The sequence below is a fragment of the Neopelma chrysocephalum genome, unplaced genomic scaffold (genome assembly GCF_003984885.1).
Source record: "Neopelma chrysocephalum unplaced genomic scaffold, ASM398488v2 Primary Assembly neopelma1_117, whole genome shotgun sequence".
In the NCBI taxonomy this organism is placed as follows: Eukaryota; Metazoa; Chordata; class Aves; order Passeriformes; family Pipridae; genus Neopelma; species Neopelma chrysocephalum.
Genome location: NW_020897779.1, coordinates 1,925,163 through 1,951,017, shown reverse-complemented (window position 1 = coordinate 1,951,017; position 25,855 = coordinate 1,925,163). Strand labels below are relative to the sequence as shown.

The 25,855-nt window shown below is 45.4% G+C and overlaps 2 protein-coding genes across 4 annotated transcripts; one reads left to right on the top strand and one right to left on the bottom strand.

The window, feature by feature from the left end:
* The first annotated feature begins 4,022 nt into the window (after positions 1-4,022).
* Positions 4,023-13,277, top strand: OVOL2 (ovo like zinc finger 2). The gene is made up of 4 exons (XM_027696954.1): positions 4,023-4,146; positions 4,802-4,992; positions 7,140-7,329; positions 11,028-13,277. The coding sequence occupies exons 1-4, from the start codon at positions 4,047-4,049 to the stop codon at positions 11,336-11,338; spliced, it is 792 nt and encodes a 263-aa protein (XP_027552755.1). The 5' UTR covers positions 4,023-4,046; the 3' UTR covers positions 11,339-13,277.
* A 1,211-nt stretch (positions 13,278-14,488) lies between these two features.
* Positions 14,489-25,693, bottom strand: MGME1 (mitochondrial genome maintenance exonuclease 1). Of its 3 annotated transcripts, XM_027696951.1 has the most exons (8): positions 25,614-25,693; positions 24,671-24,722; positions 24,321-24,484; positions 22,858-22,904; positions 20,400-21,000; positions 19,045-19,267; positions 18,465-18,597; positions 14,489-15,926 (listed from the first exon to the last, which is right to left on the bottom strand). In XM_027696951.1, the coding sequence occupies exons 5-8, from the start codon at positions 20,920-20,922 to the stop codon at positions 15,792-15,794; spliced, it is 1,014 nt and encodes a 337-aa protein (XP_027552752.1). In that variant the 5' UTR covers positions 20,923-21,000; positions 22,858-22,904; positions 24,321-24,484; positions 24,671-24,722; positions 25,614-25,693; the 3' UTR covers positions 14,489-15,791. The 3 variants fall into 3 exon arrangements, with proteins under 3 accessions (XP_027552752.1, XP_027552753.1, XP_027552754.1); XM_027696952.1 differs by lacking the exon at positions 20,400-21,000 and having other exon boundaries at positions 25,614-25,691; XM_027696953.1 differs by lacking the exons at positions 20,400-21,000; positions 22,858-22,904 and having other exon boundaries at positions 25,614-25,690.
* Between the last annotated feature and the right edge of the window lie 162 nt (positions 25,694-25,855).

Genomic DNA, 25,855 nt, shown 5'->3' with positions numbered 1-25,855 from the left:
AACCCTCTCTCTGTAATGTGGCTGGGATGCAAACCCAGGGCTCCTGGTGGTCTTATGCCCATTCCTGGGTGCTGCAAGGAGCTGCATGCTCAGCATCCCACCTCGGATGGAGAAATGCAGAGCATTTCAAGGAAGGGGTGTCACACCAGGGTGTTTCCTGCAGAGAACTGGGCAAAGTTTTGACACCCAGCCTCCTCTTCATGTCTCACAAAATATCTCTTGAGAGTAGCATGAGGGTTCACCAGCCAAGGGGGTGTCAGCTGGGTGTTTGAGTGACTTGCAGCAGCCTAGATGTCCCAGCCCTGGTGTTTCAAGAACATCACAGAACATAGACAATAAAGGTTCATCTTCCCAAGGATGTGAAGCTGTGGCCTTTCTTTCATGGTCAGTAAACTTGTATAAATCCCACCACCTGAGTTCTGGTGGGAGCCAGAAACCGAAGGTTACACTGTTGCATTGCCAGGCTCCTGTACCAGCCAGGGTCTCATCCCTATCCGGCCTGCTTTGGATCAAAATCATGAGAAATCAACAGAAATAGGGCCCTGGGTGACTACTGTCAGCCTTGTGGGCAGAGTATCCCCAGCCTCTGCAGGTGTACCTGCTGGAGTCCCTCCACTTCTGCGCAGGAGGAGTGATGGTTGGGAGCAAGATCCCACTGGGGGCTGAGCGTGAAGGTCCCTTTGCTGGATTCCATGCTAAAGGCCCAGTTCTAAGACATTGCCATGGCATTGCTGAGGGACTGGGCCTTTCAACAGCATTCATCTCTGCTGGGCTGTGCAATCAAACCTATGTCCCTGCCCAGGCCATGTCCTTCTGCGGCTGCATCATGCTGATCATGATGAAAAGTAGCCCAGGCAAGAAGAAGAAAGGACAGGGCTCCTCAGGATCACAGCTAAAATATTCCTTACACCTCTTTTACTGAACATCTCTCCTCTGCTCTTTTCAAGCCTCCTTCCCTTGCTCCCTGCACCCAGGTCCTTGCCCCCAAGCATGCTTTCCCCACTTCTTTCTAGGTGCCATATCAATCAGGGTGAGGCTGGCAGCAAGATGGAGTCCTCCGTCTTGTCCCTCCAGAAGGGACAAGTCCCCCTGCTCCTCACACATGGCCTTCAATTTAATCTCCCCACAGGGTTAGCTTGGGAAGGAGCGGGGTTTGATTGTGACTGCAACACATGGCCGATTCATTGTTTGATTCCATCTCTCCCTCCTCACTCGCAAATGATTTGAGTGAAATGAAATACATTTTAGTAGTCAAATCTGTAAGGGGGGGTCCCATTGTGCTTTGACCCTACAGGGCATTCTGTATGCCTAATTTGATTTACACCCAAAATGTTAATTTAATGTACTGAATTTTCTCCCGCACCTAAGTAATGCTGAAAATTAAACAAGATCCTATAGAAATGTTTGTGTGCCCTTATCTCATTAGTGTCATTATTTATTGAGTGATTACAGTGCTTGGGCTCTACGTGCAACATTGCTTCAGTGGGTGCATGGAGAAGGACACCAGCAGCCCACAGACACAGACAGTGACATGTCTGTGGGCTGCCTTGCCGAACACAGTGTGGCCCCAAGAATTCCGCTTCATGCTGCTGCATGTGGCTCCCTGCAATGGTTTTGGTGGGTTTGTGCTGTGAGCATGCTCCCCAGGCTCTTCCAGGTTAGAAAATACCAAGGAATGGTACTTTTAGGAAAAGCAACAACAAGACTTGGTCAACAGTCTGTATTTCTACCTGCTAGCTCAGGGGGAAGGCAGCCCACCACCACTGAGATGCTCTACTTCATGTAGTTGATGTCTCTCCATCCAGCTCTTCTTGCCTTGCCAGAGGCTGCAGGATTTTCTCCACTCTGTGTCTACAGTGGTGGTGGGCACACCTCAGCACTGACCACTCGTGTCAAGGCTCCAGAGCTCATAATAATAATTTAGTTCCTGATTCAGCTGTGCTTGTGTGCACACATCTGAATTGTAAGTGAAGTGTGTCCTCCAGGACCTCATTAAATAGGAACCTCAAAGCAGGATTTAAGAAAGCCCAGATGACAGTGAAGTTGTCTCTTGGTTTGGGAGCATTGTGATTAATGTCATTTACTACCTCTTTTGGCTTAAAAGACAAGGAATCATTAAAATAAAAGAAATTTCAAGTTGAAAGCATTGTAAAAAATCAATTAAACCCCACATAGCTGCGTTTTGTCCTGGAGCAAAATCTCAGACATAACAGAGAAATTACACAGCCTTAAAGAGAAAGAAAGAGAAGGTTTTACTTGTGGTATTGCTGAGGTATTACCCGAAGGCATGCTGAGGTGGCTTCTTACTGCTACCTGCAGAGACTCCCTGCAGGAGTAGGGGCAGCAAGTAAGTGCCCCCAGTCCTTGCTGTCACTCCCAGGGCCTATCTCATGGGTCAGCGGTCAGGGCTTAAAAGCCTTTCTGGAGGACAAAGTGCTGAGCGGTGGGGTAACTCCTCTGCTGGGATAAAGATGTCTGTGCCTGTGTGTTGCTCAATTAGACCTTATCAAAACAGTGGGTAGGGCTGCTGTGGCTCATGGTTGAGATTTCCTGGCTGAAAATACCAATTGTTGGAGGAGATCTCTGACAATGTGTCAGCTGATGCAGCACTCGGGGCTGGAGCCGGGGCTTCTCCATCTCTGGGGCTCCAGCCAGTCCCACACCCCCATGTCTCAGACCCACACAAGAGCTCACACCTCTTTGCCCCTGGATAAAGACCTCAGGAGCCCAAAAGAGTAGTGAGGACCTGAGTCAAGCTGAAGTCTTTCACTTGGCTGCGACATTTGAAGGTGTGTCCTTTCCAGAGGCTCCAGGTCCAGCCTCTGAAGTTAAACTTTTGTCTCGACGAAACAAATGGTGAAACTCCCATCAATTCCCCCTGGCCTGTGCTTTGCCCTTAGGGAGGAGAGCCGAAACCTTAGAGAAGAGTGACCAAGTTTGAAAGGCCTCTTCCTTCATGTGGGGAAACAGCTCTGGGTGCTAAGTCCCACCAGCCTCAACTGCTCCATCCCTGTGCTGGCTTTACTGCAAAGATGTGCTTGGGGAGGAAGGCACCAAGTGTGTTTCCACTGCATTTAATTAAAAAGCAGATTGAATATTAGGCAGGAGAAGGTACTCCTGTTAAATACCCAAGGCCACGCCAGGCATAGTATTTGCTACGCTTGCAGACTTTTCAGTGCAGTTTTGTGGGTTTTCTTCTGCTTCTTTTGCTTCCTTCCCCAACCCCCAGCCTCTTGTCTTTATTTCATTTCCACTTCGGGAAGAGGGGTAAAGGACAAGAGGCAAATAAAAAAACAAGGAGTAGGGGGAGAGGAAAGGCTGAGACATTTTTGATTTTAAATCAATGACTGAAAAAGAATGAAACTTTTTTTTTTTTTAACAGAAGAAGGGCTTGTCATTAAGAAAAATAGTAACAACTTTCTCTTCCGGCTGCTGCCCCGAGGGCCTCTTCCCCGGCGCCCTCGGGAGTCTTCCCCTCGACGGGCTGTCCCGGGGGCTCTCAGCGCAGCCCCCCGTGGACGGCGGGACCCGCACCCGATAGTGGTGAGCACTCTAGGCTGCCTGCGGCATCCCGGTGCGGGGGGCGGGCAGTGGGTCCGGCCCCATGGGGTCCCCGCCGGCGAGGCGGTGGGCAGGCGGCAGCGGCGGGGCTTCCCTCCTCGTGTGTTTTTTTTTTTAATTTTCAGACGTTAAATTCTTTTGCAAACATTCATGCCTTAGGAAGGGCTGGAACAAAGCTCAGCTGCTCCAACCGGTCGGACAGGTAAGCAGACTTGTTGACACCGTTATGTTTGCAGCACGCATGCTCCTTCCCAAGTTTCCTGGTGCATTTTTCTATTCCACCTTATGAAACTTTCCTCCCCCCCCAACCTCTCCCCTCTCCTCCCCTCCCCTTCCCCTCCCCGTGCCTCGGCGGCTCTGCCCGGTGCGTGCGGTCCCGCTCCCCCGGACGGCAGCGCAGCGCCCGCGCCCTGCCGGGCTGCGGGCGGGCGGCGAGGTGAAGCTGCCGCTTCGCTCCGTGCCCAGCCGTGCCCCTTGCCCTCACTATGCCCAGAGCCTTCTTGGTGAAGCGCCGGAGCCCGCAGCCGGCAGTGCGCAGCTGGGATGGGCTGCCCGACGAGGAGAGAGCCGACACCTACATCCCAGGTACGGCGCCGGCGGGCTGCCTGCCCGCACCCGTCGCCGCCGGGAGGGACGGAGGGAGCGGGGTCCCCGCCAGCCCCCGCGGGCTGCGGACGGGGAGAGTTGGGGAGAGGGCTTTGCTGGGCCGAGGGAGCCCCGAAGGAGCGGGCGTGCGGGCGGGCGGTGGCTTGGAGAGAACTGTACTAAACGCGGGGAGGGGGGGACGTGGGCAACGCTTGGGGGAAAACTCCCCTCCCAGCGGCAGGGGTGCTGCCCCCGCCGGGAGATGCCGCCCCTATGACTGGCACCAACCCCGGGGATGGCGGGGCGAGGGGAATGTGTGTGTGTCCGGGAAGGTGTGAAACTTCGTTTGCATGAGAAAGGTGGCGGGGGGAGGAGAAGGACGGACCCGGGGCGGCGGGGGTGATGTACTCTAGGCCTCCTCCTCCTGCCCTTGTCCGGGGTATAACGGGAAGGCGGCGGAGCTGGCTTGTTTGAACTTTGGGACCGTTCGTGTTTGAGTTTCCGATTGCAGCGTGAGCCTGGGATCCTCCCCCGCCGCCTGCGGGCCCGCCCGCAGGTTAAACACCGGGGCCCGGCGGCTCCCGCCTTCTGCGTCCCCTCCCCTGCCCCCGGCTCCGTGGTCCCCCCTCTTTATCGCGTCCCCACCTCGCTGCAGGGGGGATCGGCTGCGTGCTGCTGGGCTATGAGGACAGCTGCAGCCTGGAGAGCAGCGGGAGCAGCGGGACCCGGGATGCTGAGCCCAGCGACCCCCCGACGCCCCAGCCTGCCTGCGGCGACCTGGGCATGACCGGAGGGATGCTGCTAGACCTGGCCGTCAAGCGCCCCGTGGTCAGGTCGAAAATCAAGGTAACCTCCCGCACCTCAACCATCTTACCACGTGTGATGGGGTGACCACAGTTCAAGGTCAAGGCTTGGCTGCTGATCGGGGGCACCAGGTGCCAGCAGTCCCTTGGGCTGTCTCTGCAAGAGATGACAGCAAGAGGCCCGTGAACATGCTGGCCATAGGATGGCAGCTGCAGGGCAAGCTTCGTAAGCGATATACTGTAATCTTCCAGTGCCCTTTGCCTTCTCTTATCCTTGCCTGGGACGTGCTGCCCCTGACCTGCTTGGCTCGGATCCCGCAGGAGCTCTGAACTCAGCCAGGAAGGACCAGCCCTGGCAGCTAGGAGTCATGCCCCATGGTGCGTGGGTGGATCTCATTCCTTAATGTGGGGCCTCCTTAAAGACTGCCTTCTAGGTTGTAGTCAAGCCTTCACCAAGGGGGGCTGGGGTGAAGCTTCACACTGCTCCCCTACCCTCTTAACTTATCAAGATAGCAGCTAGTTAAAGGTTCTCCTCTGAAGCTGTGAAAGGCCGTTTCCACCTTGAGGTCGACTGGCAGCCTTGGGCGAAATGAAGCAATTATCTGTCCACTGACTTTGTTGAAGAGCCTCTCTGCTGCAAGGGCAGGATCTCTGGGTGTCCCTTGGACAGAACCAGGAGAACAGAGACGTGATTTCCCTCCCAAGGCTGAGAAGGCAAATTGCTCATGGTGCCTCAGGTCCCCATGGTACCGAGAACTTAACACTGACCTCCCAAACAGCACTGAACATCCAGGGTCCCCTCAGCAGAAGTGGAGACAGGCCAACCCAGCCTAGGAAGGAGATGTGTTCACCGCTGGTAGTTAACACCTCCTTAAACCCTGGCTATTGCTTTGCTGGACAGAGCTGTAAAAATTCCCATTGTCTCTGTGGGATGACAGACTTTCAATCATTGCATTCTCATGATTAACATTAGGTTTTCACCCTGGTTATATGCAGCTGCTTGAGGAGGAGTTATACCCCTGTTGCCCAACAGATTCTTCCCAGATGGCTCCTCCTCTAGTTTCACACCTCGTGGTTTCACAGCTGCCGTTTTTTACAATTTCAAGTAGCACTGCTTCAGTAGTAAGCAAAGGAGGAGGACTAGGAAAAATAACTGGCTCTTCAGGAAAAAAAAACCCAAACGTATTCCTGTCTTTGTGAAGAGCTTGCCCTGCTGCTGTTTGATTTTAACCTACTCTGTATAATTTAACCTGGGCTACTAGCAACTGTCACAGCATTCAACTCATTTCAGCAGAGTTGGGTTTTCTCAGAGTTTCACAGAAACTCCCCAAAACCACCATGAGGGCTGATGGATGTGTGTGCATGGTGCTGCCTGCTCTGCTGGCTTTCTCACATCCCGAGTGTCTATCAGTGAGCATGTCTCTATGTTCTCCCATGAATGGGTAAACTAGCAGTGAAGTATTTGCAACTTCCAGAAACTGAGCTTTCTCTCTGAGGAACGATCTTCCCCAGAGCTGAATCATCAATGTCTCCCTTCGTCAAGTTAGGTCATGGTGTTGGCACATTACTTTTGGTGCTAGGAGTGGGAATGAGATTACCCCTTAATGTCACTCTGCTGTTAATTAACGAGCCAGGGAGACCAACAGAAGGAGATTAGTGCCATTGTTTCAGTCTCTGTTGCGTTAGCACAAGGTGCCTTAGGTTTATCTCTCCAAACCCACTCTTTTTATCACTGCTGGGACCCATAGCAGCTGGAAGCATGATTAGCAAAGGCATCACATAATACAACTTTCTCATACCTTGGAGGACTTCCCATCTCCATCCAGGATATTAGCTGAGTGCAGGAGCAAACATACAGGTGGCCCCACGGAAAGATGCTTGTAGCCTAAGCCTAAGTTGTTGCCTCTGGAAGGTATCCACTACACAGGCTTTGTTTTAATCACTGATTCCAAGCTGGTGAGCATTGCATCAGTCCCCCTGCACATTAAATACCCCACTTGATTGCAAGGAAAATGCGAATGTTTCACCCAGCAGGAATCTCCTGAATGCTTTCACTTTTCATTTTTAATATATCTAAGATTTTTTTTTAATGCCACAACAGCCATCTCTCCTTATTTTGGTTTTTTTCTTCTGCTGGTTTTCTGTTGTTCATCTCGATGCCCACTCACCCAGTCATCTTCCATTCCTCAGTTTACCACTGGCACCTGTAATGATGCTGCACTGCATAGCTGCGAGCTGTGTGGCAAAGGCTTTCGCTTGCAGCGAATGCTCAACCGTCACATCAAGTGCCACAGCCAAGTGAAGAGACACTTGTGCACCTTCTGTGGAAAAGGCTTCAATGACACTTTTGATCTGAAGAGACATGTCCGGACCCATACTGGTGAGAATGCGTTCCCTGGGGACTCACGGGAGGCTCTGAGGAGTAGGAGGTGGGAGGAGGGGTGAGGTGGAATAAGGACAAGGAGAGGGTGAGGGTAATCTATCAAGACCATAATACAAAGCCCAGGTTAACAACGTTTGCAAAAAATAGTGGGGTTGCAGTGGAGGAAAGGGGAAGACATGAGTGTGGACAGAGAAAAATCCTGGTAATGATGAAATCGGAGAACAACTAGTGAAATCTCTGTGAAGTAGTGCAGGTGTACAGCCTGACATCCAGATTCAATGTAGACACAGCCACATGCTGCAATGCCTGGGTCAGCAAGATTGGGATAACCCACTGAGAATAACCTACCTGGGATAACCCGCCCGAGATAGCAAATCACCGCACATTATTGTGAGACCAGTGCACAAAGACAAGCAGAGGCAAGAGGTGGATGAAAGTGCTTTGCCCTCTAGAGGCAGCGAGCAGCAGTTTCTTGGTTTTTTTCTTTTTGCTGTTGAGAACCTTCCCCGCTGGCTATTCCACAGGATGGGGTTGTGGCTTGCTTTTGGCACTGTCTGGAGAAACCAGAGTGTTGTTCATGCTGTGCCTGCAGCTTCTTTAGGGAAACTAGGCAACATACCTGACTTCTGCTAACCCTAAATGCTGCATCCCTTCCTGATTTGGGCTACCAGCTCCTCCAACTCCCTTTTGGAGCTGTTTCCTTCTGTACGTCACGCAGTCCAGATCACTTTGACCACTGGCCTAAACCATTTTTATTCACTTGTCATATGGGGTCACAGCATGCATTAAAAATCAGGAGCAGTGGGTTGAAAATCAGCTGACAGCAGTTCCTGCTCTTGCTCTTGTATTGCTCTCTCAGACTGGAGGGATATGCTTTCTGTGGCCACTCTGCTGTGGATTGAGCTCCCGAGTCCATCCGAAATAATGGTAGTTGTGTTTCTTTGAACCAGATCTGTTGCCTCAAATCTGGCTCACTGCTACAGAAGTGCTTATCCCAGCCTGGAGCAGGGAGAAGGCTGCCATTTTGATTTGCCTCCTTTTTCTTGGTGGAAGCAATGGCTTAAATAAATGTCAACCCCCATCCTCACCAAGGGCAATGCTTTCTGGCAGGTCAGGTTGGCTGTGCTCAGCAGGCTTTGACTTTGCACTGTTGGGGACCCAGAAGATGCATCCACCACATCTCCCAGGCACATTCCATCTTTTCAGATGTGTAGTTACCCAATGGGAGCTGGAGACTATGTGGGCTTGCTCTGCAGTGCCCTTTCTTTGGCTTAGACACCATTAACCAGGCAAACTGCTAGAGGCGACACAAGTATAGTTAGTAGGTAGGAGCTGTTTCTTAGCAGTAGAGCAGTAGAACTCATAAAAATGATGCCCATTTCAATGGGAAGGCGTTGGCTAGAGCCAATGTTTTGGGCTGTTTTGGTTTGTTTGTAAAGCTTTCATTTGGAAAGTAAAGCTGCTGAGTGCGAGCAGGGAGCTACCATTGGGATATGGCTGAAGTGGGGAGTCAGTGCTTCTAAAAGAAGCGATTTTTCAATCTGTATCCTCATCCTTTGAGGCTAAGAAACTTAATCCAAGACACTCTGTTCAGAAGCTGTGGCAGGTAGGGTTGAAATCTCTTTGCAGAATTGGAACCAATTTTGTGAAACACTGGAAGGGGAGAAGGATCCTTTTACTGGACAGGAGTGAAAACCCTGGAAATGTGAATCTTATAGTTAGATTGTCCCCAAATTTACTAGAAGAAATCTGCTGTCACTATTTCTCCTCTCCATCTTAAAACCAGGATGAACACACACATACACTGTATTTGCCTGGTGCCTTGGGTGATGGCAGGGGTGAGGGCTGGCTGCAGCAGTGGTACCAATACTGTATTGGTGTGTATCTTTTCCAGGCTGAGATACGGCATCTCTGAAAGCAGTGACCTTCTTCATATCAAAGTTGGTTGTTGTTCAGGAAAGCTGGGCTATATTTGAATATTAAAAAGAAGGCAAATGGGCTGGAAGTGGTAGTGTGGGCTTTATTGTGTAGCTACAGGTGATCATCTACATGTGCTTTACTGGGTGTGGGTGTTTCAGTGGAAACTGTCATGCAGCATTTGAAATGAGACTGTGCAACAGTAGTGTCAGAGACAGTAAAGGCATCCCAGTCTAGCTTCAGGGTATGAGCAGACTTAAACATTAAAAAGCATCTAAGATACACGGTAAAATAAAATTTTTAAATGATTCCTAATTGATGAAGAGGTTCCCACAGCCCCGATGGGCTGTGCCATCCTGGCGCTATCCTTTTTGTGCTTGTATGCACGCCTGTGGAGCACTGGAGCAGGCACCAAGGATGGTGCCTGCAATTTAAACCTAATTGCCTTCAGAGGAGCATAAAACTGCACCCAGACTACCGTTTGTAAAAAATACATTTTTGTGTGTGAATCCTAATGAAGGTTTGGGCTTTCTCTCCAATTGCAGATTAATGTAACTGAAGCAGTCTCACAGCAGTAGGCATTAGGAAACTTCAGTGTTGATAGTTAAATCCGGTGCACTGGGATAACCTCTTTTTACAAGACTTGCAAAAACACAGTTGAGATGCTGCTTATTGGAACTTCTGTTTAGCTTGGATTTTTGGAAGAAGCATCAGCAACTGAGTGGTAACACAGTGCAATCACAAAGTTGCATCTGTCTGAATGGACACACGTGCTTTGCCCATTTCTGCCTGGCTCACCATAGGTCTGATCTTCCAGATCATCATGTATCACCTTCCATGGGGAAAAAAGGTTAGGTAACTCCTTATATCAGTTTTAAGGCTGGTCTTTGCTTGAAAACTTACTGATCTAGTCTACTAAGTAAAATTCCAACTGGTTTAGGTTCTTTCAAGTGTTGCTTAATCCTCAGCTATTTAAGTACTGGAGGGTTGTTGTTAAATCAGTGTTGATTGGTGGTAAAATGGATGTCCTTTACTGCTCAGTATTTCTGTAATGTTGGTTGTTTGTACTGAACGAAATTGCCCAGGCATTCAAATCACAAGCCAGCTCCTTCTGCCTCCTCTGGAGACACACAAATTTATTTCACAGATTTATTTCGCAGAACATGCTGAGTTGGAAGGGACCCACAAGGATGATTGAGTCCAACCCTTCTTTCAACTTACTGAATTTCTCTTCTAGAATTTGAGCTTGTAGTCTCAGTAATTAATTCTATATTGTACAAAAGTGCTCTCGCTCCTTTGAAGCACTGCAATAGCTGGGCATTCACACTAGGCTGCCATTTACTTAAGCTTCAGTAAGTTTTGCTCACTAAAAGAGAAAAATCAAAATCTTACCGAGATAGAAGTTTTCATTCATTATAAAACCCAAAATGACAGGTTAGCTGAAATTTTTACCTAATCACAGGACTTCAAAAAGTCAAGAGGTCTAAGAGTAAGTTTTGCAAGAGCTGTAATGGCGTCCTTAGGACCAAAGCACAGTTGGGCCCCTGTGATCCTCAGCATCTGCCTACACCTTTTCAAAACATTTCTAGGTTTTCTATGCCTAAATATGTCAACCCATTCCTGAAAATCTTAGCCTGAAAGTAGGATGTTTTATTTAGATAGGTAGTTCCTTGGGCTTGTAGCTCCCCGCTGCTAGATATGTGCTCAGTAGCTGCCAGAGCCTTGCTCCTAAGCCAGCTTTAAGAAACGTAAATCAGAACAGTCTTTTACTGTTGCAGGAATTCGTCCTTACAAATGCGAGGTTTGCAACAAAGCGTTCACCCAGCGCTGTTCCCTGGAGTCCCACCTCAAGAAGATTCACGGTGTGCAGCAGCAATATGCCTACAAACAGAGGCGAGATAAACTTTACGTGTGCGAAGACTGCGGCTACACAGGCCCCACGCAAGAGGACCTATACCTGCACGTTAGTAACGTTCACCCTGGAAGTGCTTTCCTGAAAAAAACCTCAAAAAAACTTGCAGCAGTTTTGCAAAACAAACTGAGCCCTGTCCTGCAGAGGAACTCCAAGGATGATGACAAAGATGAGTAATGCAGTGGATTACAGTGGTCTACAGGAATGAAGTTTACATGTAGGATGAGATATATATATATATATTATTTTTTTTAAACAATTTTGAAAAAAGTACCTGCAATTAAAGGGATGCTTTAGTTGATGGGACTCTCTTGTTGCTAGTAGAACCTCAACTGGAAAGAAATATTCCCATTTATGATGGAAACATCAAACTTTTTTTATCTGGCCAATAAAAATGGAAAGCTTGGAAGAGGCTGTCACCTCTCAGATGGAATATTTACTGAACTGACATTTGGGCAATCTGTCTTCCGTTTCAGCTCTACCACACATCAGCTGCCACTAAGTTCACCTTTCCCCCTGCCACTAAGTTCACCTTTCCCCAGTGTATTTTGTAAAGTTAATTTCTGTTACCTCCTGTACCAATTACTTTTGAGAGGTTTGAGTAAAAAGTGCCAGGTAAGAAGAGCTACTAGTACATTGTTCTATGCAAATTTAATTAAAGTGTCTTAAGAGCAAGAGTACATTGTATTGGTAAATAAGTTAAAATGTGCAAATAACCTTAACTCTGCCCCCGTGCAGTAGCTAACAATTTATGGAAGGGTGATCCAAGGTGAGTTGAAACTCTTCTGAAAGGATGCAGAACTTTTCCTCCCAAACTTTCTCTACTGGCAAATTACATTATTCCAGGGCAGACTTTTGGTTTTGCTTTAGGTACTTTAAGCCATGAACTTACTCTTATGTTTAGATGCAAGTGGAACCTTAACTCTGATGTTCCTGGACTTGTCATGCTTTGAGGATTATTACCACATCCTTTTAACATACATTAATATCAACCCAGAAACCCAAAGAAAACTTGAAGATAAGTATTTTCTGTCATGATGAAATGCAGTTTTGTCTGTATTTTATGGAGGGGGGGAGGGATGTTTGGGGATTTTTTTTTGTTTTATAATCAAATGCTTTGTCACTAATACAACAGAGCAGTGCAATGCAGTGAAAAGGGGGACTTAGCCTGTCTCTGCTTCACCAGATCAGTGCAAAACTGCAGGCACGAATCTGGCTGCTCATCTGTATCCACTGTCAGTTTAGAAGGGTCCTAGTGAGACTGATGCTACCAGGGAAGGATATGATGATGATGATGAGGGACTGGTACTACCTCTCTGTGCTTTTGGATTTCTGTAGTCCCACTCCAGCTCCTATTGACCCAGGACAGTTAAGAGGGTAGCCTGTGGGGACTACTGAGTGTGAATTTAGAGATTTAAAAAAAATAAAGCTGTACATTTGGGGAGGATATGCTGTATTCTATATATGTTGAAACAACGGCTGAAATTAAGCCACCTAAAATACAGAGTGCAGCATAGCCAGGACTTTCATAGTCATTACTGCTAAAATGAGAGATTCTGAGCAATTTTGCAAGAATTGTAAAAAATCTTTTCAATTTGCTTCAGTTTTCTGAGGCATCTGCTTGGGTTTTTGTGGGGAAAAGATTCTAAGGGTTTTAAAGCATTCCTAATGATATTAATACTTTATTCAGCACAACTGTCGGTGCCTGGGACCTTGAAAGCAAGGATAATAAAGTGATGCTACTGTGTTAAGAACAAACTTGTCATTCTCAGGAAAGTTCACAGAATAATAAATGGGAAGTTGCTGGGAAAAAAACATCTGAGGTAAAGTAGAAGATCCTGACTTTGCGAAAAGCTTATGCACTGATCCCCAGTTCTTTGGATATCATGCCATTACAACTGAACAGTATAAAGAGAAGGTTGCTCACTCTGAACGAAGCTTGCTTGCTGGCAAATAATCACAAAACTGCTGGGCTAAGGAAAGCATTAACAGCTAGTTCAGCCAGTTGTGCTGGTGAGACTCCTCCATAACCTGCTCAATGAGGCCTCAGTCATGAAACTGCTGAGTTCTGCTCCAGGGCGGGACTGTTTAGGACAGTCCCTCTGAGCAAAGAGACTAGTGTTCACCTAATTGCACAGGATTTGTGTGCTCAGCTCTGCTGAAACCTCAGTCCTTACACTGGTGCAGTGGAGCCAGGGCTGAAACCCTCCCTCTGCAACTAGAGACACATTTTGTGTGTGTACGTGTGTGCATGGGCTGTTTTTTAACCCCTCCTGTAGCACATACTGGTTTTGGTCTCCCTCCTGTATCACTGCCAGAGCAAATCCCTGTGGAAAGAACCACAGGCACATTGAGGTGGCCACAAAAAGCACTCACAGTAATAGAGAAAGGGAGAAGTTAAAAAAGTAAAAAAAAACCTCTCTGGATGGAGAGCAAAGCTCTGAGAAGCTGCACGTTGTAGCTGAAGTAACTGCCCTGATTGCCTGGCAAGTTTTTCTGCAGAGGATAATGCCCTGTGCACATCAATTTAACAGTCTGGCAAGTCAGTTTAAACTGATCACAAAGTGGGTTTGGGTTTGCGTGACACTGGCAATGGCCACCTGCCAGTTCTGTTACAGGACAAACCAGTGCTAGCCTGTGCCACTACAGAAATGCTCCAGAGCTCACCCAGGGATGCCCGAGGCAGCCACGCTTTCAGAAGTGCCTGACACGAGTGACTTCCACCACTACAGGATGAGTTTGAACATTTACATAGTTCAGAGACATCTAATGGCTGTATGATGCACTGACGGAGAAAGCAATCCCACCCAAACATTGCTCAACTGTTCCCCACTAGCCTGATCTATCAAATCTCAATCAACACAGGGATTTCAGCCCATTTTATCACCTCCTGCTTCTGCCCAGGGATCTTATCTCTTGCTTATACCCACCCTCTTTGTATCCATGGAGCTATCTTTCACAGAAAACTGGCAGTGTTCAGTGACACTGAACCATCCACTTGCTAAAATTCTGTGATGTGGGAAGACACTTGTAAAACAGGTAGAACTTCTGAGAGCTTGTGCTGTGTCTTCCTGGTTAGTCATTTCTGAACCCAGTTTTTCCATCCTCATGGTTTGACTTTTTAGATAGAAATCTAATTAAGCACAGAGTAATCATAACATCACTAGACCAGGTTTGAATAAGTAAGTACCACTATAAGTTTCATTGACACGTTTCCCTGGATCAGTAATATGGAGGAGCACCAGATTTAACACTATAGCTATTTAAGTTTCTTCAGCAGCAAGCCTGTCCATTTTTATTTTAGGTATCATTCTGGCTGATTTTTTTGAAGCTTATGGGTTGGTCATATTTTTATTTGTAATCTGCAGTGGTATTGTGAAAACTCATACATACAATTCGGATAAAACAATAAGAATGAGGGAAAAAGCTTTCCAAGTGTGCAACATACAAAGCAATACTGCCCGACATCATCAAGGCTTATTCTATGTCTTACAGACTTGATTTTATAAGCTTAAAAATTAACTTCTGTTTCAAAACATTTATTCAGAAACTTATCTGAAAAAAAAACCAAAACAACAAACACAAACCCACAAAAAACCCACCCCCCAAAAACCAACCAGCAGCTCTTCATCCCTCAGAATGCCTGGCTTCACAGCTACAAGCCTGCTTTTATACAAAAACTCACCTGCACTGATGTACACTCTCACTTGACACTGGAGATCCTTCCACCTGGGTGGGCTCATTGTCGACTCAGACCCATACCAAGTCAGTAGAGCTCAAGGCAGTTGCAGCCTCGGCCTGCACAGAGCTCGCAAGCCAAAGTACAGAGCCCATTTCCCAGTGCTCTTCTGTGGGCTGCACAGGCTGTGCGTTAAGAAACCTGCAGGAGGAGCTACTACGAGTAGCCAAACTCCCACCTTTCAGAAAACTTGCTGGAAATTTCTAAGAGTATTGTTTACAATTCTGCTCCTCTCTTACTGAGCCACTTCTGTTAAATTATCACTTTGCTGTAGTATATTAAACAAGACTTAATGAGAACTTTCATTATAATTCTTAGCACAGGTCTTCCACTTGTTGTTGTAAGAAAATCCACAAATAGTAACAAGCCTGTTAATAGAGACCTTTCACATGAGCAAGAACTAAACTGACTGAAACCCAGTCTACTATATCAATTTCTTTATCATTTGCATTTCCCTCAGCTCAGACAATGCAGATGTTCTTTTGCTTTAGTTCACCAACACTTTTCAAAGTCTTAGTTCTGCAACAATTTTTTTCTCAAAAATTACCAAAGAAGGATGACTTCATTGAACAGTTTTATTTGATAATAAAAACTTTTCTATAAACCTTAGGTTGTATAAACTGGGGTGGGGGGGAAACACAGGCTAAATAAGTTGACTTTGTCCTGCACAGACCATTGAAGTCACCTACAACATAAGCAAATACATATTCTCCATTCGAAATTCACATGTGGATTTTTTTTGGTTTTTGGTTTTCTTTATGGTGGAAAAAATACCCCTGATGGTAAGAAATTAGCCAAAGTTATTAAAAAAAGAATAAAAGTGGTATACATAAACAAAAGAGTCTTGTTTTGTCTCTGTGCTCAGACCACTTGCTGCTTCTTCCTTTCTTCTCAGTTTTTGTCCATGTACTCTTCAAGGCGCAAAAGCCACTTATTCCAGTACTGCGAGCACAGATCAGGATCCATGAAATGTGAATGCGCAGGGGAGCCGTTCTTATAGGCAACCACGATGAGTCCACAGCGAACCTACAATCAAAAACAGAGCGCTGTCAGAAATTCCACATTCAGATAAAATTCTAAGAACTAAACCTCACTACGAAACATAACAACACATACATATGTTTCTTAAATAAGAAATGGGGAATAAAAAAGGGCAATAATTCACCATAAAATACTTGGAGACTAACATTCAAATGCTCCAAAAACCCAGAGACCAAAGCTCTGACCAGAGGACATGAACTTTCAGTATGAGTGATATTTAAACCTTGTAGATGGTGGTAAAATCCCCAGTGACTGATGAGGTTTTGCCTGGGGCTATATAACCAGACTGATGCACTCTCCAGCATCAGTCTGAATGGAAACAGGTACTTAGGTATGTTCAGACATTCTTCATACCTGACAAATCCAAAATCCCAAATCAATCCCAAACAACGAGTGCTAGTGGGGGGCAGGAGGCTAATAGCAGAATTCCAGAATTACTGCCCACATTTCCCTCTGTAAGGATGACATCTGTTAAGTGCTTGTGTTTACTGACCTCTACACTATTCTAGAAAGTCCTTTGCACAACCTATGAATTAACCTGCTCTCTTCTGCTTCATATTTTTCCCCTTCAATGTTTGTATTGAACTAAAAGTCCTACAGGCCAAGCAGGCTAGAACTGCATTTGGAGTCTTTAAAAACATTATCCCACTGTCTTCTGATTAAGTGATTCACAACACACTGCTTTCCCCAGATGAAACATGGTACAGCTTCCAAACACCAAGTCCATCATTTAGTCCCTTATTTGTTAGTGAGATATAGCAACACACGATGCAAGCAAGGCCCTCTGTAGTGGTTTGAGCCAGGTTTTCCCCCTGAAACTAAGAAAGTGGTAACCCCCAGGGGGTGGTGACCCTTGGGGCTTGACCCAATCAGTGCTCCTGCAAAATATAAACATATCTCGGGAGACCGGAAAAGAAGCAGTGGTACTGGTTGGAGAAGAAGAGGTGGCCATGTTGTGGTGAGGCCACGAGGAGACGGGGCTCCGGCCCCTTAGGGGGCTTTGCCCCCCCCAGCCCCCGGTTGGGGGGCTGCAGGGACTCGGAACAGTGTCAGACTGGACTGAGTGCCTGTGGCTAGGAACTGGGGGAGTTTCTCCCCTGTAAGTAGAAGTGGGAGACGCTGGGAGCAGCGACGGAGCAGCAGCGGAGACAGCAGCGTCCGAAGAGCAGTGGCAAAGAGCCAACTGATAAGGACCAAAAGGAGCAACACAAGCCGGTATGCAGCTAAGGCAGACACAGAGGTGTCTGAGGAGAAGGAAAAGCAGCAACAGGACAAGAGAACCAAGCTAGCAGCAGGAACAGAGTTTCGCGGGGTAAGAACTGGATAAACCAAAACCCCCAAACTCGCTAGAGACCCCTCCGAGAAAGAGGAGGGGGTGGTGGACTGAGAGGAGTCCTAAAGTGCAGTATGCACTGCTGAGAGGAGCGAAGAAGCTCATGGCCTCCTGAGAGATAAGCCAGGACGGCCGAAGGAATGTGTGTGGAGGGGGTGACCTTGGGCTTCCCCCCTCCTTGCTGCAGCTTCAGAGAAGCTGGCAGCCATCTTTGAGGCAGAGCATGGGAGCTCTGCACAGGGGCTTGATTTCCCCTGAGGATACCAGACTGTCACGAAGACCCCCGTGCTTCGTGATATGACCGTGGTGATGCGACCTTGTCTGGGGTTACGTAGTCCACGGAAAGACCCCCGTTTGAGGACGGAGGGCCGAGGGGCTTGGAGACCCCCTCGTGTGTGCTGGCAGAGAGCCAGCAACTACTACTGCTGCCTGGAAGAGAAGACACAGAGAGCCTGCTGCCTAGAGAGAGCCTGCTGCTGACAGACTGGAAGGGGTCTTTTCTTCTTCTTCTCTCCTGGACTTTTATTTGGAGGGAGAAGAGATTGGGCCCATTGTAAATATTATTGTCATGGTAGAGATAGATATAGAGTTAAGATTGTATGCAGTGTATTATAGTATTTATTTATGTGTATAGTCTTTGTAATATATTCCTTTCCCCATATTGAGTCTCGTGTTTTTGTCTGGAAAACCCATCTCACATGGGGTTGAGATGTGGGTGGGGGGCTAGGAATCAGAATTGGATTTTGGATTTTGGGCCTTTTCAAACCATGACACACCCTCCCACACCATTTTCCTGTTTGCAGGCTCTTTTGCTTTATTACTTCTCCTGTCCCTTCCTACTCTTGACACAAGTAAAAACCACACAGAACAAAGCACAGGGGACTGCCCACATGCCAAGTCACTGTGAGTTCATCTGACCTCCTAAGACTCTGAGCTTCCCTTGGTCCCACTCAGCAGGTCCTTAAAATCACTGAAAATACACTGCCAACAGCCAAAGGCAGCAGGATTAGCAGGAGTAGCAGAATTATTTCACAGTCTGTCAGCTTAACCTGATCTAAGACTGGGCTCCTTTGTCACAAATCCTACCAACAATTCCATGATGGACAGCAGGTTCTAAAGGCAGTAGGCAGGAAGAAATGAAGATGACGTGGGTGCTGCTACTTGTCTTGGCAGGTAGCAGGCCTACTGACCTGGAAGTCATAGTTGGCATCATGATTTATGGCTCCAATATATGCTGCAACCTGTAATGGGTTGTCATAAGTATTCTTCAGAAATGGCTTTGGTTTCTCTGAAGTTTTCCAGTCAATCACACACAATTGGCCTCTGCATAGGAGAACAAGATAGAACAATGTTTTAAACTTAAGTAGTCACAAGTAAGAAATAAGGGATGAGACAGCACATAAAGACTTATCACTCAGCCTGTTTCACCCTGATGTCATGTTGCTCATTCTTATGTCTAAATATTTCTCTTCACACTGGCAGTTTAGATCTCAAAAACTAACACTTACTAATACCTGCTGCAGTTCCTGGCAAATGCTGACAATCAATTAACCCTGTCCCACTCAAACCCTGCTCCAGTAAGGAACTCTCCACAAGAAAAAAACAGCACTTCTGTCATCAGGTTCATCCAGGGGAGTTAATCTGTTTTGCTGGTCCTGAAGATCTGCCCAGCTTCCCCCTAGCCACTCAACAACATACCAGCTGCAGCCTGGGACATGGCTTCCCATACACCACAGACATTACAGGTGCCTTAGGGTAGAGGAACCTCACCGATACTTCGCCACGCAGTCTACCAGGCCCAGATACTGAAGGGTCTCGTGATGAACTCCACTTTCCAGAGCTTTCACTTCGCTGATATCTTCTAAGACATGTTCCACACTTGATAAGTAACCAGAAATAACACCATCTTCGCTCTTCTCCTTAACTGCCATCTCTTCAGACAGGAATATAGATTCCAAAGCTGAATGAAAGAGCTCTCCTTGGAGGAAAAGATCTGAGAAAAATAGGAAAAAACACATTTTAGACATTACTTTAGATTCATATTCTACATATTATACAATGTAGCTCTTAAACCAGTCCTGGTTTTTGTACTGAAAGCTTGAGGATGTGGGGAGAAGGGAGACAGAAAATAAACTGTCAACAGTGAAATTAGTATCTCTTATATTAATATTACTTTACTTTTTTAGTCTCACTAATTACTCAGAAACAAAATACGAGTTTTAATTTATTGTATATAAAAGCATTTGTGAATTTCTAGGAATTAAAAACATTATTCTTGGCTGCTTTTGCTGCACTTGCTTATTCTGCTGTATCAGTTAATTTGAATGGAACTGATCTCATGAAATGAGTGGGCACAGTTCTAGGAGTAAGGGCTTATCTCAGAAATGATTCCAAGAACGATAAATTTTCAACTGTTATATAAGGTTTGTTATGCCACCTTATCCACTGACGTCCTTAGTAATTAAAAAAGCATAATCGCAGGATATTAGTTTTAAAAAGCGTAATAATTCATGTAAGGAGCACTCGGGTACTTATCAACCTCGCTACTTACTATCCCCTAGGTCCTCCCAGATCCCTTTCAGTCCTGCAGCTTGGAGGAAATCACCTTTGTATGTCTTATGAAATGAAAACCTCTAAATGCATGGCAATTTCATGGAAGAGGCTGCACACACTGGATAAACTAAACAGGTACTGAAAAACTTCACCATAAATAGCAGGACATATTGGTTTTTAAACATTCAAGATATGATTTCAAAATGCCTATTTCCATCTTGTTACAAAGTAGCTTTGTATCTGCAAAGAGGCTCAGTAACATCAGCTGGAAAATATCTACTTGTAAATAGGTATTGGCAAATAGAGAAATAGAGGCAGACAGGATCAAGTAAGAGTCTAATACTCATTTCCCACAGATTTCTAAATCCATTTTAATGGTTCTAGAACAAAGACCAGAGCTTAGGCTCATTGATAACAGGTACACTCACAACATGCTCTCATGAAACGGAAACAACTTATAGGATTTCCAAAATGCTTGACCTGTAGGGCCTGATACTGCCACTATGTTAGAATATACCTGCCAGTTAAATTCTACTGCTTCTACTTTGCAATGGCACTGTGGTTAGACTTACTTTTGGTATACTTTTCAAAACCATCTTTTCCAAGTTCCACTATCATTTTCTGCTTCCATCTTTCTAGATAAAAGACTTGCTGTGGAGAGAGAGTTTGTTGAAGAATATGGGTAACACTGGGCATTTTCATTTTTTGTAACATGATTTTCCTGGGGAGGTTTGAATCACTGTTGAGAGGGGAAATTCTCTTGTCGGGGTTTATTAAAGGAACCCAGTTCTTGGGAGTCTTTGTCCCAGCTTTAGCTGGAGGTCTGTGTTTATCCGGTGGCCCATATAACAAATTGTCTTCTTCAAATATTGTCTCTGGTGTTTGGGCGCTGGTTTTGTAAGATGTAACAGAGTAGACCAAGTTTTTGTACTTTTCTTGGTCAACTTGTTCATAACTGTTTGCTTTTTTCTTTTTACTATAAATACATGCAGAAGTACCCAGACATGAATATGGGAATTGCTTTTGACAAAATGGTATTTGAAAAAGCATTTCCAGTTTCCCTGGTTTCCTGGACAGTATCTGTAGGAATTGCATTCTGACAAGAAGTGTTTGTGAATGGTTAGAGTTTTCTTTCTTCTGTTAGGAACATCTGGAGGTTACAATATTTTCCCCCTGTAGAAAAAGACATATGTGATTTCCAGAATCATAAAACTTTACCACCATCTTATTTTTGCCATTGGCCAAACAAAGAATTGCTACAGACAAAGTGTCCTCATATACTTCATGCCACCAAAACATCTTCAGATAAATAAGAGAAAGAACCAATAAGCAATGAAAAGAGGAAACGGTCCTGAAAAGAACAGGTGCTGGTCTGTAAAATCTGAAAGGGGGTAAGCACATAAGGATGTTGCAAGTAGCAAAAGCTGCAGCAGAGTACATTCCTACATGAACCGTATCATAACTTCCATGAAAGTAGATACAAAAACCAGATCTGCCACAAACAACCCCTCAAAAGGAGAGCGAAATTAGAAAAAGCTACACAGAAGAGAAGGAAGCAAATCTATTGCTATGAGGTTTAAAAACTTTTAAGTTTATAGTGAATGCCCAACTTTAGGGGACTGTGCGGACAAGGTACCTTATGGAGAATAAAACCATATTTTTCTTTTGTAGGAGAAAGCAGACAGCAGCAGTACATACAATTGTGAGACCTGAGACTAAGAAAGCCAAAAGAGAAACCATATGTGCTTCAAATATCTTCAGACTCAAAGAAATCTTTTAAAGTTCAGAATAAAATATAAAAGTATTTTTCTAAAGTGAGTTTCAAATATAGTTGTGTTTTGAGACACTTAGGAAATTTAAAGGCAAGAACAGTATACCAGCAATACTGTACTGCATGGTAACTGCAGTGCTAAGTCCTAGGAAAGTTTTTGCACATGGATAAAATATAACACCTGCATAGTGGCATTTCACTCAACATTAAATATATGCAGAATTGAGGCCCTACTCTCCTACTGAAAGTTATCTGCTTACCATTAGAAAGTTCCCTCCACCCACTGCAAAGAAAGAATCTGCCAGCTACCATCAGCATTCTGTTCCAGACAATACTTTCACGTTATTCTTTACCTTCCCCACACTCCTTACACAGTACTTCACACACTGCCCGAGCTGTGTGTGCCACAGGAAACAAAAATGTACTATGGGGAGTTATTTTGTATGGACAGATCCCATGCTCATGCACAACTGCTGTGGGGGTGCAGGCATCTGTCACACAGAACAGTTTCCAAAAATGGGTTTGTACTGGCTGCAGCTGATTAGATCAAAGCATCTCATAGCAAGAGGCTGAGACCTTGGACTTGGGTTCCATAAATATTGTTGTTCATCTGTAAAGGACAAAACCATCCAGCTGTACAAATTTAATCAGGAGTAGGCAGATACACTGCTCTTTTTCTTCACTGGCTTTACATTTTCACACTGACTTTGTATGATCCAGGCAAGTCAAAACTGTTCTGTAACCCGATGGCATGCAACCTGATACAAAAGTAACCACTCAAAAGCAAATCCAAACCAGGAAAACACAATAAGAACTTTGTCTCATGTAGCCGTAGCATTTGTGACCCAGTACCAGGTGCCCTGCAGCCAAATTTGCCATCCTGTTGTCAAATGGTCTCACTCAGTCTTTAGTAAGGGTTTCCTGTAATTATGATGCATATCAATCAAAACAGTTAATGATTTTAAAACTGCGTCAAGGTTCGTAAGAGAATAATAGAGGAAAATAATGAAAGTACCAACTGGTTAGTTCTGCTACTGATTTTTTACAGTCTGGTTAGGCATAAAGCAAGCCACCTCACAAGGGAAACCTTACCAGTTAAGATACTTTGAATATGTCACTTCCCTTTTTTAATAATTACATTATATTTAATATCAAGGAAATTCTAGAACTGCTTTCCTTATCCAGCAGAACTGGGCTGGGTGGAGTTGCACTTGTTCTCTCATTTTTCAATATTCAACAGCAAGAATGGATGTGATCACTTGAGCATCCTCTGACCTTCAGATTCCTGTAAAAACTACTCTCCTGCCTGCACAACAGAAAAGCATAGTTAGGTGTGCTATGAAAGGACAAACCAAACAATTAAAACCATTTACTGCCACAAAAGTATGCAAGTTCTGCCAAAAAATAGAACCACCTGCTTCAGACAGTTTACACAGCAGCAAGAAATTGGACTGTGTGTTTTGTAACTGAAGTCCTGCCCTGCTTCATTTTATGGACATGTGAGGAAGTTTTACAAATTTTTGTGAAACATAACCAAATGTTATGTTTCCTGTAATTTCTTAAATGATGTCATAAGCTGTTTCTACAGCTCAGCTTGCTAGAAATTTGTAACAGCATAAAGAGGTAGTTTTTACATTATACATGTCTCAATTCTTCAGTTCACCCTGAGTTTTCAGTCAGGGAATTTTGCGTGTCTTCACTATTACTGCCAATTGATTCAATAAATATAAGAAGCTCCCCATGTTTTGTCATTTCAATATCATGAAGCAGCTCTCTTCTGCAAATCTGCTACACCAGGATTTGCAGCAACTCATTCTTCTCAGAGACTATCACATTTTTAATAGATTTTTCAGTGTTGGAATGGGATTGGTTACCTGGCAGAATGTGCCCTTTGCTAAAAAAGAAATAATGAACGATGGTATCACATTTCAACAGGTGTCAGTTTGCTATAGGAGGTAACAAAAAACAGTAGAAGCAGCAAAGAGATAAAGGTGAGGCTTTAATACTGTAAGAATATTGCTTCACTGTATTTTTTAATCATAAAAAGCAGTGCAAAAAAATTATTCTCTCCTCTCTAGAGATTTACCTCTAAATAAAGCTGTGATTTAAAATAAACCAGGAAAAATATACTCTTTTTCCAATGTAATAGTGTCCAAGCTTGTAGTTTCTTGGGCTATTGTTTGAAGACCATTAACATGTGCATTAATGGTCATTGTGTATGTGCATTAATCAGAACAGAACACATGTTGGGCCAATGACTGTGTATTTGTTACATCAGCCACAGCACAAAAGAAAAAGTTTATTCTGGCTTTTTGTCGGCCGCAGGAAGCAAGATGATACCTGATTTAGCATAAAGTTCATTTGCAGTAAGTTGCCCCCTCAACATTTTTTAAGGAATAAATTTATACCAGCTCAGTGTTCTGAACCATGAGGCTATTGAAATATGGAATATTATGAGCTCTACAGCTAATTAACTGCAACACTGATGCAGTGCCTCAGTGATTAGTATAAATTTTGATTTAACAGCATATATTACACTGGAGGAAATGTTTGTGCACTCTATGAACTGAACCACCAGGAGAGTCTGTCCGCTGCTGTCCTGTTTTACAAAAAGAAAGAGGTTCTAGGATTGCTAAGAAATAAGGAACACTTGTGTCCAGCTAAATAAAAAATCATGTGCTTTTCAATAAATCACAGTGGCATTTCTGTGCAAATAACTTACATTTACAAGAAAGAAATGGAGTTGGAGTGGTTTGGATCTACTCTCGCCCCCAAAGAACAGAATTTAATTGATATTTCCCTCTGGGGAAGTGTCTCCCTTCTCTCTGAAAGGGTTTGTGGTTGAAGCTTGGCAGAATTACTTCAAGTGTTGCATGATGAGCCACACTGGAGGAAAGAAAAGAGGGGAAAAAAAAGCAGGACTTAACTTTCCCAAGCAAGTTGACTTTGTAGCTCCAACAATAACTGAGCTAACAAAACTGAGGAAATTTTTTCCCAGATAGGAATGAGTGGCTTAACAGAAGAAAATCAAAAGGATTACTTAAGAAAAAGTTCACATCTATAAAAACCTACCTCTAATTATGATTTCGGAAAATAACCACCATGGCCTTTTCTCCACAGCCACCTGTCCAGCAAGCAAAAGCACTAGCTTACTTCAGAGATAATAATAAAGAGCCCCACTAAACACAGCTACAGATCTGTTGCCCTTGTGTCCCTAACTCCAGGAGAACAAATGCACTGATGAAGGTATAACTTTAAGTTAACATCACAGGCTTTTCTCTTGAAGAAGTATTACTAAGTCATGTAGAAAGGCAACAGTACCCTACATTCTCCTCTTTTTTTCTGGCTACAACTTAATAAGGCAGGGCTTTGACAGCTGTATCACTTTTAGAACCTTACACACTTGCCCAGTCCCTGCCCCCAATCTCTTCTCCTTGGTTCCCTGCAGTTTGTAAACTAAATTATTGAACCTATCCAGGTTAAAAATACACCTCCCTCTTTTGGGAAGTTCAAAGCATGGAGTGAGAAAATTTAGCAACCCAGTTTAAAGTACAAGCACACAGAGCTACCCTGAAAAAAGTTCAAGCTTCATTCCCAGCTCAGCATTGGGAATGGAATTAGTGGGAAACAGGGTTGTAACACAACGTCAGCGTTTTTGGCGATCTGTGCGAGCTGGGCTAACACCGGTGACCACCAAGTGCTCTCTAGCAGACAGACAACGTTTCTACATGGGCATCACGCGTCTGGAAACGCGACAGGGCCGGATAGCCCACTCTTGTGCAGGGCTTCCCTCTCGGATAAGTCACCCTGGACAAGAATCTCCGCTGAACGCGGGCATACCCACCTAGCCACGGCAGCCTGGCCATGCGGCCCGCTCGGTGACGGACCTGGGGGCAGGGCGAGCAGGGTTCACCCCCCAGGGGTGCAGGGTGGGCCCGGCTCGCCTTCCTTTCGCTCGCTCTCATGACCCCCCAGCCCAGCCCCAAGGCCCTCACGACCCACGGCCCCGCGTTACCTCAGACACACTTCCCGCCACCGCCGTGGGAAGCAGCACGCAGGCGCGCTCCGCCCGCCGCCGCCGTCGCGCTCACCGTGCACTGCGCCGCCCTCCGCCTCATGGGAATTGTAGTTTTCCTGCGCCCCCGGCCCCTTCCCCTCCACTGGCGCATCCCGAAAGCTGCGAGAGAGGCATGCCTGCTCTGTCTCGCTCTCTTTGGGTGTTATTTGAAAGGCTCTGAGGAAAACAACCCAAATCTC

Excerpts from the sequence above, each read along its gene's own strand:
- MGME1 (XM_027696951.1), bottom strand. The coding sequence starts at position 20,922 with ATGCAATTCCTACAGATACTGTCCAGGAAACCAGGGAAACTGGAAATG. Across the intron at positions 19,268-20,399 it reads TTTTGAAAAGTATACCAAAA|ATCTTTTCCTCCAAGGAGAG; the intron begins GTAAGTCTAACC and ends TATTTTTCTCAG. Across the intron at positions 15,927-18,464 it reads ATGCCAACTATGACTTCCAG|GTTCGCTGTGGACTCATCGT; the intron begins GTCAGTAGGCCT and ends TTTTGATTGTAG.
- OVOL2 (XM_027696954.1), top strand. The coding sequence starts at position 4,047 with ATGCCCAGAGCCTTCTTGGTGAAGCGCCGGAGCCCGCAGCCGGCAGTG. Across the intron at positions 4,993-7,139 it reads TGGTCAGGTCGAAAATCAAG|TTTACCACTGGCACCTGTAA; the intron begins GTAACCTCCCGC and ends TCCATTCCTCAG. Across the intron at positions 7,330-11,027 it reads ACATGTCCGGACCCATACTG|GAATTCGTCCTTACAAATGC; the intron begins GTGAGAATGCGT and ends TTACTGTTGCAG.